Source organism: Somniosus microcephalus, chromosome 9 (genome assembly GCF_052327205.1).
Source record: "Somniosus microcephalus isolate GS21.2 chromosome 9, FLI_Smic_1.0, whole genome shotgun sequence".
Taxonomy (NCBI): Eukaryota; Metazoa; Chordata; class Chondrichthyes; order Squaliformes; family Somniosidae; genus Somniosus; species Somniosus microcephalus.
Genome location: NC_140995.1, coordinates 181490207 through 181504801, shown reverse-complemented (window position 1 = coordinate 181504801; position 14595 = coordinate 181490207). Strand labels below are relative to the sequence as shown.

At 42.6% G+C, this 14595-nt stretch overlaps 1 protein-coding gene across 2 annotated transcripts in view; it reads right to left on the bottom strand.

The window, feature by feature from the left end:
* Positions 1–2137: 2137 nt before the first annotated feature.
* Positions 2138–14595, bottom strand: part of ube3d (ubiquitin protein ligase E3D) — a 182129-nt gene continuing 169671 nt past the window's right edge. For both annotated transcript variants that reach the window (XM_085997668.1, XM_085997669.1), the window contains one exon: positions 2138–4919. In XM_085997668.1, the coding sequence (XP_085853794.1) occupies positions 4896–4919 (24 nt within the window). In that variant the 3' untranslated portion in view covers positions 2138–4895. The remainder of the gene's footprint in view (positions 4920–14595) is intronic.

Genomic DNA, 14595 nt, shown 5'->3' with positions numbered 1-14595 from the left:
ATAAAAGGAAATCTAAAAAGGTGACTCAACCGTGGATAACAGGGGAAATTAGAGACAGCATAAAATCCAAAGATAGGGCGTATAAAATAGCCAAAAAAAGCGCCAGAGCGGAAGATTGGGAACAGTTTAAGATAGAGCAAAGGAGGGCAAAGGGCATGATCAAGAGGGGCAAAATAGCTTACGAAAACAAGCTGGCGGAAAATATAAAAACTAACTCCAAAAGCTTTTATAAGTATATCAAAAGGAAAAGACTGGTGAAAACCAAAGTTGGTCCATTGCAGTCAGATACGGGGGAATATATAATGGGAAATAAGGAAATGGCAGATCAACTAAATGCATACTTTGGGTCAGTCTTTACGAAGGAAGACACAAAAAACCTCCCTGGGATATCGGGAAAAATAGGGACATTGGCAAAGGAGGAACTGACGCAAATCAATATCTCTAAGGATATGGTGTTAAGGAAGCTAAAGGGATTGAAGGTGGACAAATCCCCAGGGCCTGATAACATGCATCCTAGGGTACTGAAGGAGGTGGCCCTAGAGATAGCGGATGCACTAAGGATGATTTTTCAGAATTCATTAGACTCGGGAACAGTGCCGATGGATTGGAGGGTAGCTAACGTTACCCCACTATTCAAAAAGGGGGGTAGGGAAAAAGCAGGTAATTACAGACCTGTAAGCCTTACATCAGTTGTGGGCAAAATGCTGGAGTCCATCATTAAGGATGAAATAGCGGAGCACTTAGCAAATGGGGACAGGATAGGACAGAGTCAACATGGATTTACAAAGGGTAAATCGTGCTTGACTAATCTATTGGAATTTTTTGAGGGAGTAACTGGTAGAATAGATGGGGGAGAGCCAGTAGATGTGGTGTACCTGGACTTCCAAAAGGCCTTCGATAAGGTCCCACATAAAAGATTAGCATGGAAAATTGAGGCTCATGGGATAAAGGGGAAAGTTTTGGCGTGGATAGGGAACTGGCTGTCAGATAGAAAACAGAGAGTTGGAATAAACGGCTCATTTTCTGAATGGCAGGCAGTAACAAGTGGGGTACCACAGGGATCTGTCCTGGGCCCCCAGCTGTTCACAATTTACATTAATGACCTGGATCAGGGAGTCGGATGCAGCATTTCCAAATTTGCAGACGACACTAAACTAGGAGGTGGGGTGGGCTCAGAGGAAGAGACCAGGAAGCTCCAGAGCGATTTGGACAGACTGGGCGATTGGGCGGATAAATGGCAGATGCACTATAATGTGGACAAGTGCGAAGTTATCCACCTTGGGTGCAGGAACGGGAGGGCAAATTATTATTTAAATGGCAATAGATTGGGAGAGGGGGAAGTACAGAGAGACCTGGGTGTTCTTGTACACCAGTCACTGAAGGCGAGCATGCAGGTGCAACAGGCGGTCAAGAAGGCAAACGGTATGCTGGCCTTCATAGCAAAAGGGTTAGAATACAGGAACAGGGATACCTTGCTGCAGCTGTACAGGGCACTGGTGAGACCACACCTCGAGTACTGTGTACAGTTTTGGTCGCCTCATCTGAGGAAGGATGTTCTTGCCATGGAGGGGGTGCAGCGGCGATTCACCAGGCTGATACCAGGAATGGCGGGAATGACCTATGAGGAGAGACTATGTAGTTTAGGGATGTACACACTGGAGTTTAGAAGATTGAGAGGGGACCTCATAGAAGTGTATAAAATTCTGACAGGTCTAGACAGACTGGATGCAGAAGGAATGTTTCCCTTGGCGGGTGAGAACAGAACTAGAGGACATAATTTAAGGATAAGGGCTAAACCATTTAGGACAGAGATGAGGGGGAATTTCTTCACTCAGAGAGTGGTGAACCTGTGGAACTCATTGCCACAGAGGGCAGTGTACGCCAGCTCATTAAATATATTTAAGAGGGAATTAGATATATTTCTACGGGCAAAAGGGGTTAAGGGTTACGGAGAGAAGGCGGGGACGGGATACTGAATTAAAGGATCAGCCATGATCTCATTAAATGGCGGAGCAGGCACGAAGGGCCGAATGGCCTACTCCTGCTCCTATCTTCTATGTATCTATGTATCTATGTAAGCCCTTAAAGGCTCGAGTGCAAGGGTGGTGAAATAACTGGCACATGTAAAAGATCAAAATTGATGGATAAACAACTTTACTGATGTAAATTCACAATCCCCCCCAACACACAATGAAGTCATTAACGCATCATATAAACAGAAATATTCAACTAAAATCAAGAGAATAAAACAAAAAGACTGTGAATCATAGTTATTCATAACAGCTCACTTTTAAGAATTGGTATTGAAAGGAATACTTTTATCGTTTACTCTTTCCCAGCCTGTGGTATTCGCCAGGATTGGACATGCAGACATTGCTACACTGCACTATGTAGAACAGATTCTGAAGTTTAGATTTTCCTATGAACAAATCTTGCACAATTACTCGCAACAGGACAATTGGCCCGGATTTTGTGGCGCGTAATGACGGTGAACCCCTCTGAAACTGACTGTAACTTCAGGATTTAGCGCATGCGCATCTAAACGCAGAAATCCTGAAGCTGCAGTCAGTCATTCAGTGCTCCGAAACACCAATAATCAGTGCTTTTCAATTGATGAAAACTTGAGGTTTTCCGTGCTAATATCACTGTTAAATACTCCATTAAATATTAAGCTTTGTTGGAAAAGGTGTAACTGAAGTTTTAACAGTGCATTGACTGCTAAACAACTGTTCTGGCCCTGAAAAATGAATTCTTATGTTTGTGAAATGTCAAATTTCTCCATTATGATAAAAATTACAATATTTAAAAGAAGTTTGTTCATGATATTTCGGCTTCTACCTTAACCCCATGTGTATGTCCCAATCTTTGTTTTGATCTATATAACATTTTTAAAAAGTGCAGATAATCAGTGCTTTTCATTTCCTGGTTTGCTGTCTGTGAGAATTCTTCAATGTGATTGGCTGCTTAGACAGTTTCATGACGTCACTGCTGTACTACACTTGGAATCCCCATTTCACAGCGTTACACACCAAGAAACCTAAAGTTTTCACCACAGTGATCGTGAGATCTCTGTGGGCAGCTTTCTTCTAGGTCAGCAGCGAGCGCCTTCACTTTGCCGCTGACCGCAAATTACGGGCCCTTAATTCCCTTTAGCCTGTACGACTGACAGTCTCAATTATTAAGTCTGTGAAGTTAAAAAGTCCGTTTTGTGCCATTGTCTTTCATGCCTCAAAATGATTCTAGCTTGTTCATACTGCAATGTTCATGTACAGTTTCTGTTAATATGCTGTCAAACACTGAAATCTTTATTTTCCACACTTTGCATTCTTGGACAGATTTGTGTGCACCTTTGGAAGTGGCTTAGTGAGTTGCAGTGAATGGTGAGACATAACGGTACCCCACGCAATGGTGAGGAGTGTGAAAGGAATGGCTTGGACATTGTAGGGATGCTTTATGGTGTTGGTGTGGGTGTGGGGTGGTGCTAACCTGGCGTATCATGTGGCAGCCAGGGTGTACACCATCAAGTGAAATAAATGTGGCCATGGTGAGGCCATCTCTGGCCTTCCGGGCAGCAATGTGGTCGGGTGCTGATGCCCTCTGTCCTGTGCAGCTTCAGTTGATTGCGGAGAAGTTGTTCTTGTTGGTGCTGCTGGTGTGCCTGGTGTTGGGGCTGATCCTGGTCAGATTCTGAGGACCAAGGTAGAACAGTATAAATGGCACCTATGCTGATGTAACAGATGGCAGGTGAAGTTGAGATGACAGAAGCAATCTGTCAATGGTGAGATTGTTCCAATGACGTGACACTGGATGGAGAGTTTGCTCCAAACACTTGCAGCCTGCATAAAGCTCAATCTGTCTTCCAAATAGAGTAAGCAACAGCTTCTTAGCTTGGAAAGTGAACAGCTGTGAAGTGGGAGCTTTTATAGTACATTTCAAGCTGTCAACTTATCAGCTGATTCAATGGCCATTCAACTCCCGCCTCAGGTTAACAGACGTGGTGCATGACCAGCGTGGACCCCGTGGGCGAGCAGTTAAAGTTAAACGGTAAGGTTAAAACCATTATTAAGGGTCTGTCAACAAGCCAATAATTGCTTTTATTGGGTTGCCCACTTCTGCGGGTCGAGTCCAAACCAAGATCACAGGCGCACCATTGGGAAAGGTGCGTTGCGGCGGGATGACAGCAGGTTCCTGACCCGGTCAAAAAAATCACATTTCCCACCCGACCCGCTACCGAGCCCACCCACTGACTCTCTGGAAAATTCCGGCCATTTGTTCTATAAACTGGACACTGGGAAAATTTGGATAACTTCCAGATTTGTCAATTGAAACCTCTAACTTCCTATCATGCTGCTAATTTATTAAATTATAAATTTACTAAATTTTAACGCTTGTTTTCCAAGTTATATGCCTGCGAGGATGAAGTGATGTGACAGGGTTGAAAGGTTGATGGCGACATTTGAGCTAAAATGATTACAGCATCAGCTAATACCATATCATGCAGTTTTACAGCACTCTCCCTGTTAATACAATATATATAGTATATGTTTTATACAAGAAACATTCCTAAATAATCAGCTTTACTAGGTTTCAGGCTGTGATGATACACTTCCAACTGCTATCATCAAAACTGCAGGGATTTATTCCAGTAAGATTTATGGATTTCTGATCATCCTGGCGTAAAGCCGAAATCTACATTTTATCTTGGTGAGTCATGACTGTTGAGATCACAGTTCTCTCATTAAGTGTGTTCAGTTGGCTTGTTGTATCAGATTCAAAGATTTTTAACAGTGCTTTTCTAAGCCGATTTTCTTTATTATCCTCTAAATTGATTCACAGTGGGAAAGTCTGTAGTCTTTCCCAATCCAAGCACTTCTCCCCTCTGGTAACGATCATCATCAATCCAGTTTCAAAAATGCTACCTGTGGGAGAAGGAAAAATAAATAAATTAGGTGCTTGAGACATTTTAAAATCTCCTGATGTAAGTCGCATAAGAGTATAAACACTGTTATATATAACACACAACCATATACTACAAGGTCCTCTTGGAGTTTGAACCCTCACCGAACTTCAGCTCCACAATCCTCAGGTTTCCCTACTTTTCTAATGTGATCATCATAAATAACTAACTCCTAAGACCCAAGCCAGGCATCACCTTTCAACCCTGGTGGTGCTCTATATCTATGTTCCTCAGCAATAAAAAAAAACCTGAGCTTTCCATTCAATTTTTGGACAAGTATCTTTGACTGGTTTTTCCAAGGAAGATCCTGTTTTATATTTGCTTTTGTACCTGGATCAAGTATGAACAGATTTATTTTTAAAAAAAACAATCTCTGGTAACGGTGCACACTGGGAGTCATGACCAAGTACACTGCAGGTCAAACAGGGTTAACTGAACCAGGACCAGAACAAGGGAAGCCTGTGATGACAGAGGCCAGAAAGGACAGGTAAGAGTGGGTGGGAGGGGGAAAAGTAGAGGAGAAGGGGTATATGAGAGGCAGGAGGAGGGAGAAAGAAAAGGAAGAAGGATGGATGGGAAGGGCAGCGAGGGTGAAATGAGGGAGAGCAGGAACTCAGGGGAGAATAGGGAGACACTGGGAAGAATGGGCAAGAGGAGCAGAAAATGAGGGGCAGAACGGGAAGAGTGAGAAAGGGGGATTGGTGAAAATATGCAGGAAAGTGAGAGGGGAGCTAGGAGGGACTGAATGGGAGAAATGGAGAAGAATGGGAGTTGAGGGAGGGAGACTGAAGGAAGAGAGGGTTTAAGTTGCAAACTACGGGCATTTGGCAACTCTCGTTATATAATATGCTTCAGTGACCACAGAGTGGAGCACAGCATGCTGGTGGTGGGATCCATGAACAGAGCAGGTGGAAAGCCCAGGCCACATGTTAACTGGGTGGCGTGAGCAGGAGAGAGAGAGAGAGAGAGACACACACACCTCAGAGGGAGATATTTGGCAGAAGTGAAACAGGATGCAGCAGACATAATATTGGGCCAGAACTTCGGGTCCCCACGAGTGAGTACGCGCTGGGTACTCACGAGTAGGCCCAACGAAAGTGCCGGTTTCGTGCATGCACTGCGCATGTGCAGGAAACCGGAACTTCCGTTCCCTTAAAGGAAGGGGTTCACAGGTCGAATGCGTGCGCCGGAGAGGCAGCGCGTACGCCTGGAATTTCCGTTTTTTTTGCAGGATTCTCCAAGAGGGTAAGTCTCCAGGAGCTACGCTTTTAAAAAGCAGTCGCAAGGCCTGCTTTTAACAAGGTAAGTGGTGAATTAAGTAAAATTAAAACATTTTTTCCACAGGTTTATTATTTTTAAATACTTTAAAGAAAGGTTAAGTTTATTTTTAGCCCCGTTAGAAACTGTAATTAATTTTTTCAAAAATTTAAATTATTGTTTAAAAGTTATTTTATGTAATTTAGTTATTTTAAAAATGTGATTTTTTTTAAATTTATTTGAAGTTTTAGTTATGTTTTGGGGCTGAATTGTATTCATAGATTTGACAGGTCTTCCTGTCAAATCTATGAATACAGATTACCTGCTACCATTGGCTCTCCAGGCCCACATGATCCCAGGGGACGCTTCGAACTAACTGCGCCCCTGGGATACGCAAGCACTGCGCGCCGGCAGTTGGAGCAGGCCCAGGATCGGAATCCCACGCGGGCCCACAGCACAATGGCCGGCGCGCTAGTTAAGTGCAGGTCGGAGGCTTACACCCGCGGGAAGCCTCCGACCCGAATTTCTGGGCCAATATTTATGGGGCTAGTCTCAGGAGAGGCCCAAAAGCATAAAGGGAGATTCGTGATTGAGCAAAAAAGAGAAGTTAGGGAGGCGGAATGGTATGCTCTGACAACCGTTGCAACTGTGTAATTTTATACAATAACATTAAATATTTTCAAATAAGCTATTTTTTTTGAGTAAAAAATTTGAAGTTAAAAGCTCCAGCAAAAGGTTTCATGCCGAGATTCTGCAAGCTTAGAAAAAAAGCAAAATGGCTGTGGAGCTGAGAATGTTAACAAATTCACACCACAGCGCCACCCAGTAATCAGAGCCTGCAACTCCATATAGACTGAAAGCATGTAACCATCAACTCTCACTATAAGAAAGACGACTTGCATTTATATAGCACCTTTCATTACCACCGGACGTCTCAAAGCGCTTTACAGCCAATGAAGTACTTTTGGAGTGTAGTCACTGTTGTAATGTGGGAAACGCGGCAGCAATTTGCACACAGCAAACTCCCACAAACAGCAATGTGGTAATGACCAGATAATGTTTTTGTTATGTTGGTTGAGAGATAAATATTGGCCAGGGCACCGGGGATAACGCCCCTCCTCTTCTTCGAAACAGTGCCATGGGATCTTTTACCTCCAGCTGAGAAAGCAGACGGGGCCTCGGTTTAACGACACCTCCGACAGTGCAGCACTCCCTCAGCACTGCACTGGAGTATCAGCCTAGCTTTGTGTGCTCAAGTTCCTGGAGTGGGACTTGAACCCACAACCTTCTGACTCAGAGGCGAATGTGCTACCAACTGAGCCACAGCTGACACTAAAAAAGCAGCTCTTTTGTCACAGCCATTATGTGACAGTCAGAGACAGGTCTCCTTTGTCATCAAAATGAAATATTACAGCAACAGCTAAAGGTGTAAGATGTACTGCAAGTAAATGTGAACACTTTTATAATCAGACTTATATCACATTGTGAACACTTTTATAATCAGACTCTCTCCACAGACGCTGCCTGACCTGCTGAGTGTTTCCAGTATTTTCTGTAGTTATTTCAGATTTCCAGCATCCGCAGTATTTTGCTATTGTGTTATCATAGCAAGATGTTGACATAGGAGTTTTCAATACACTTTCAATGGAACATACACCTCACGTACTGAATTTAATCTACTGAAGATGTTTTATTTAAAATCCTTATCAGTGGAAAGATTTACAACATTATGATGAATATTATTTTATTGTATGAACTCCCATAAATTCTAAGCATATCAAATATATTGAAACCAGAGACCTTCATTTTTTAATTTGAAAATCAAAACAAAATGCAACATACAGACATTCTGTATAAACGCAGTTTGCCATCTTAAATATAAATTGGTCTTGCAAAGTTTATCCTTCAAATAGAGTTCCCATTGCAATGATGTCTTCAAATAATGATATAGCACTCTGATGGCCACCTGTGTAAGGGTGAAACCTGGTATTGCACTAAGGCATACAGACCAGAACATCTCAGTTTGATTTTGGTTTTGTGATGAGTTAGCTGTTCTCAATCAAAGAACTATAATTGGCCTCAGAGCTGAAGAGAAATATCATCCAAGATTCTTCTTTCCAATCACTAACCAGTGGCCTCTACTAGAAAGTGCACATGCGTGGATGTCAGCTGAGAAAGATAATGGTGATGCTCTCCATAGTAGAATAGTTGCCCACCATTCTCTATCCAGGTTGACAGCTGAAGAATGGCCATTTGGGCAAGGTAACACTAGGGTTGCAAAATTCTGGGAATTTTTAAAAGAGGAAACTTTCCATGGGAATTTTTGGGAATTTACAGGAATTTTGAGTTTTTTTGCACACTGATGGTTTTTGTCTCTGACCCTTATATTATCTTTGTCATCAAAATAGACATACTGTTCCATACAATTAAAAACAGGCTTTCAAAACTTTATTTAGGTTATAATTTTGAACTTTATTGAACCCCCCACAAAAAAGACCCATCTAAAATAAAATAAGAGCGTCAGCTTATTTAGCCTGTAATTTGTCCTTATTTTGTCCCTTTGAGTCTTCTACTCATCATTGCTCCTCCTGATTCTCTGGCTCTGACGTGTCCATTTCCTCCTCTGTGTCACTGTCTAGCTGTGTGGTGGACACTTCTGTATCTGGCTCAATAAGTTGTAGGTTCGCCCGGATAGCCACCAGTTTCTCCACTCTCTTGTTAGTCAGCCTGTTGCACACCTTTGTATGCGTATTCCCAAAAAGTGACCAGTTTCGTTCAGAGGCCGCTGATGAAGGTGGGATTTGGAGTATCACCGATGCAATGGGTGACAGGGCCTCAGATGCACAAAGTCCCTTCCACCAGGTATGTACACTGATATGCTTGCATGATTCCCATATCCCATCCCCATTCCAAAGACCTTGGTTGGTAGAGAACTTTGCCAGACTTCCCAGAACTTTGCCCACGTCCAGATTGAGGTGGCGTGAGAGGGTAGAAATCACACTGTAAGCGCTGTTGATCTGTTCTCCAGAAACGTGGCATTGTTCTATGCAGAGAAATAAAGGGCATTTGTCTCTGTGTCGAACTGCGGTCGATCAGCACGATTGCAACAGGGTGAGTAAATTTTTCCTGATGCTCCATGTGATGGAAGCATGACCTGTGCACGCACGACGCTACATCACCAATAGAGGGAGCTAATCGCTCATCCACCCAATCAGGACACATTTGTTCATAGTCACACACAAAACTTATAATTATTAAAACAAGCCAAGTAAGAAGATAAACATATATTGATTAAGAAATTCCTTAATAATTAAGATTCCACCTGTTTGTAATTTTAAGAGAGGACCTGTGAAAAAAAATGAAAGAAATACAAAAAAAAATATTATGCTAGCATGTGCTTTTTTGGGCAAAATTCCCAAGCTAAACTTCCCATGGAAAATTTCCGGAAATTTACCGGAAACTTTCTACCTATTCACAACCCTAGGTAACACTAATGGAGTCAAGAGTGAAAATGAGTATAATATAGTAAATACTGTGGCTACAAAAGCAGGCCAGAGACTGGGTATTCTACGGTGAGTGTCTCACATCCTGACTCCCCAAAGCCTTTCCACCATCTACAAGGCACCAGTAAGGAGTGTGATGGAATACTCTCCACTTTCCTGGATGAGTACAGCTCCAACAACACTCAAGAAGCTCGACACCATCCAAGACAAAGCAGCCCGCTTGATTGGCACCCCATCCATCACCTTAAACATTTACTCCCTCCACCACTGGCGTACCGTGGCTGCAGCGTGTACCATCTACAAGATGCACTGCAGCAACTCGCCTAGGCTCCTTCAGCAGCACATCCCAAACCCGCGACCTATTCCACCTAGAAGGACAAGGGCAGCAGGTGCATGGGAACACCACCACCTCCAAGTTCCCCTCCAAGTCACACACCATCCTGACTTGGAAGTATGTTGTTGATCCTTCATTGTCGCTGGATCAAAATCCTGGAACTCCCTAACAGCACTGTGGGGGTACCTTCACCACACGGACTGCAGCGGTTCAAGAAGGGCTCACCACCACCTTCTCAAGGGTAATTAGGGATGGACAATAAATGCTGGCCTTGCCAACGACGCCCAATTCCCATAAACGAATTTTTTAAAATACAAAATGATTACTTCTTTTAAACATTTACTAAGGTAGACTTGAGTAACAATCCCTTCCTAAATAACAGTAAACTGTATAAAATCAACAACCTTTACATAAATGGGATGGAAATCCTAGAGAAGCTAAAAAAGCTGAAAACAAGTAAATCCCAAGGGATGAATTGTATTTATTCCCAAGTATCAGAGAGCTGAGATTTGTGAGACACTGGGACCATTATGAAAGAGTCGATGAACACTGGGAAAGTCCTGCCAAATTCCAAACAGGAGAACATGGTACCCATTTTCATTACGGGTGAAAAAACAGACCCAAACAACCGTCGACCTATTAATGCTACACCAGCACTATGTAAAACAATGGAATCGATAATCATTATGGAGCAGCAATCGGCAAAGAAATCGGAATACTGAACTATATAGCCGAAACATTAGATTGCAAGTTGGAGCAAGTTGTGGTCAAGTTCTATAGTGATTTGGTCAGATCGCATCGTGAGTTCTGTGTCCAGAGACACAAGGGAGAGATTTAATCCCTGGTGGTATTTCAGCGAATTGTCATAAGACTGAACCCTAGCATCAGAAGGTTGAGTTTTGAGGAAAGGCTGGAGAAACTTAGGCTTTTCAGCCTGGAAAGAGTCGACTGAGAAATGGTCATATAGAAAGAAAGAAGAAAGAAAGACTTGCATTTATATAGCACCTTTCACAACCACCGGATGTCTCAAAGCGCTTTACAGCCAATGAAGTACTTTTGGAGTGTAGTCACTGTCGTAATGTAGGAAACGCAGCAGTCAATTTGCGCACAGCAAGCTCCCACAAACAGCAATGTGATAATGACCAGATAATCTGTTTTTGTTATGTTGGTTGAGGGATAAATATTGGCCAGGACACCGGGGATAACTCCCCTGCTCTTCTTCGAAATAGTGCCATGGGATCTTTTACGTCCACCTGAGAGAGCAGACAGGGCCTCGGTTTAATGTCTCATCCGAAAGAGGGCACCTCCGACAGTGCAGCAGTCCCTCAGCACTGCACTGGAGTGTCAGCCTAGCCGTTATGTGCTCAAGTATAGAGGTATATAATATACAATGTAGTATAGAAAAGGTAGATACAGAACATTACTTCAAACTGTGATTCTGCTATTCCCATTTACACCTGTTCTAGACCCATCTTTTGTTCTTTTACTTTTCCATTAGCATCTCCTTTTGCCTTGTACCATCATCCCTTTTGTCGTTATTCTCTCCTGCCTTCCACCCTATCACAGACCTTCCCTTTTGTTCTTCCTCCCCTTCCCCGCCTCTGTACTTGCTTAAAATCTGTTACATCTCTAACTTTTTCCAGTTCTGCTGAAAGGTCATCGACCTGAAATGTTAACTGTTTCTCTCTCCATAGATGCTGCCTGACCTGCTGAGTATTTCCAGCATTTTCTGTTTTTATTACTTCAAACTAAACTGTTTAAAACAGAAGGACAAGGCAACATAGGTTCAAAGTAATAAAAGGCAAATTTAGGATTGATGCCAGCAAACTCTTCCTCATATAAAGAATAATCAATACAGGGAAATGACCTTTCTTGTAGAGTAGTGAAGGTGAAAACCCTGGTTCAATTAAGAAGCAGTTGGATGGCATGATGGGGAAACAATTTCTACATAGATGTGTTGAAAGGCTTTCCTCATCTGTATCAATCTTGTGACTTGAGGGCTTTGGCATCATGGAAACAAATCAAGCTAGAGACAGCATTTTCAGAAGAGGAAAGAAAATTGAAACAAAAAATAAATAAAAATACATGGTCTATGTAATTACCATGTTATCTACCAGATCTCTGCCTATGTTTCCTGTAGAAGAATGATAACTATGAAAAAAACACCACCACCAATCAAGATCAACCTTCCATGCTCACTACCTTTCGGTGTCTCCCTCCACACTATCTGTACTGACATTTTCTTCACACAAGCTACCCTAACAATTCTTCACCTTGATCAGCTGTGTCAAAGTTTAACCACTTCAGCCCGAGTACAGCCAAAGCTGAAGCTCACACCACAACTAACAACTCCACATCACAAAGCATTATCCAAGAGAAAGGTAGCAGTCGCACTCAGAACAAAAGTATACATAACAATCTTTTTGTCACTTAATTTTCTCGATACAGCCCTACTCTCCTGAAGGCACGGAGTATGGGTGCTGCTAGCCCTTCAGTAACTCATTCAAGAGGTCACCAAACAATGGGAGGCTTTTCTTTAAATTTGTTTTTGGCCATCCCTAGTTGCTTGGAGGTTGTGGGCCTTCTCCTTGAATTGCTGCTGTTCTTGTGGTGATGGCACTCCCAGAATGGTGTTTGGTAGGGAATTCCAGGATCCTGCTCCCAGCGGCGATGAAGCAACGGGAATGTCTGTCAAAGTCAGGGATGGTGCATGATTTGGAGGGAAATGTGGACGTGATGGTGTTCACCCGACATTGCTATTCGTGCCCTACCTGGTGGTAGAGGTTACAGGGGACGGAAGCGCTATCAAAGAAACTGGCGAGTTGCTGCAGTGCATCCTGTAGAGGTCAGTATCCGAGCACACTCCTGACTCGAGCCTCACAGATGGTGGAGAGGCTTTGAGGGGTCAGCAGGTGATCCACTTGGAATAGAGTATCCAGCCTCTGTCCTGCTCTTGTAGCCATGGTGTTGATATGGCTAGTCCAGTTCAATTCTAGTCAATAGTGATCTGCTAGGGTGTTGATGGGGGTGGAATTTGCTGGTGGTGCAATTGTAGGTCAAGGGGAGGCTGGGCATTCTCTGTTCGAGGTGGTCATTACCTGGCATTTATATAGGAATGTTTGTTGGACACGTTGGAGAGTTACGGGTTAATAATCGAACTATAACTGGTCATACAGCAACAGGCTTTCTAAGGCTAAATGGGAAAACAGCTGGGGTACCGATGAGAAGGAAGGGTGGATTATATTCTGCTCCAAGTGTCTGATTATTATCTATAAGGAATGCCTGTGAAAGGAAATAAGTGACTGGGACAACATCGACCATGAGTGTATAACTTTAGTGACTAGTGCAATAAACATAGGTAGAGGGATCAATTAACCATGATATAGAGTGGATATTTAGCTGTCAATAACCTGTCCTAGAAAGGAACTGAGAACAGCTAGATCGTGAAGTCTTGTTCATGGAAAGTACCTTTGAAGTAAGCAACTAAGATCGTTTGCGTAAATAAGCTGATCTTGAGAGGCTCCGAGAACAGATAAATCATGAGGTCTTACCTATGAAATGCACCTTTGAAGTAGGCGAACTGAGGTGTATAAAGGAGAATAGTTTTCCAGAGTTAGAGAGAGAGCTGGAAAGAGAGGGAAACCTGAAGCTACTCTTTTGTACTGTATAGATCGATCACCTGTGCTGTATATGAATTACGTCTGTTCCATATACTCCACTATCAAGTGTCTCACGCTTACTCGAAGCGTGTCGTTATGAACTGTAGAAGGAAGAAGGTTGACCAACAGTTGACTTAGCAATGTTATTTGCTCGTAAGTTTCATCACAACCTGTATTCACACGACTTGGATAAACAAATACAACTAGCAGAGGTCACTGGACAGTTATTAAGAGGGTGAACCTTGACTAATTGCTCCCCTTTCTCACTTATCAGCGTATTGCAGCTTTGCAAGGGTTGTCAGGGCAGTTATCAGTCTCTGATAGTGCATTGCAAAGGTTGCTAGAGTAGCTATTACTTATCGCTTACACCCTTAGCTCATGTTAGAATCTACATATTTTCTAAACCTTTTTCTGGCAAAATTAATCATTTAAACAATAATGCTGTATTTTCAGAACAGGCCAATTCATTAAATAAAATTATTGACCTTCGGAACAGTTGTGAATCCTGGTTTTGTATGAGCTGTGATCTATTAAAAAACAAAACTGAAGCGAAATGGCTGCTGTTCTTTTTCTCAGTTACAAGTAAAACAGTTTATACCCAAAGGGAATAAAGTATCTAAATGCAACTTACCAACAACTCTTTTCTTCATCTTATTAGTAATTAAAATGTCAGTGCACACAATAATGTTATTACGTTCAGCGCCATCAGCAGAACCTAACAGTGATTATGTTGCTATTGACTTCCAAAGTTTGACCCGTCTCCTCCAGAAGTACACAATCTACATTTTTGTTCAACTAAATGAAAAAAAGGCAGACAACTCACCACAGATCATAAGTACAATATTCCTCATTGCCACACAATGCCTTAGGTTATTTGGAAGTTGG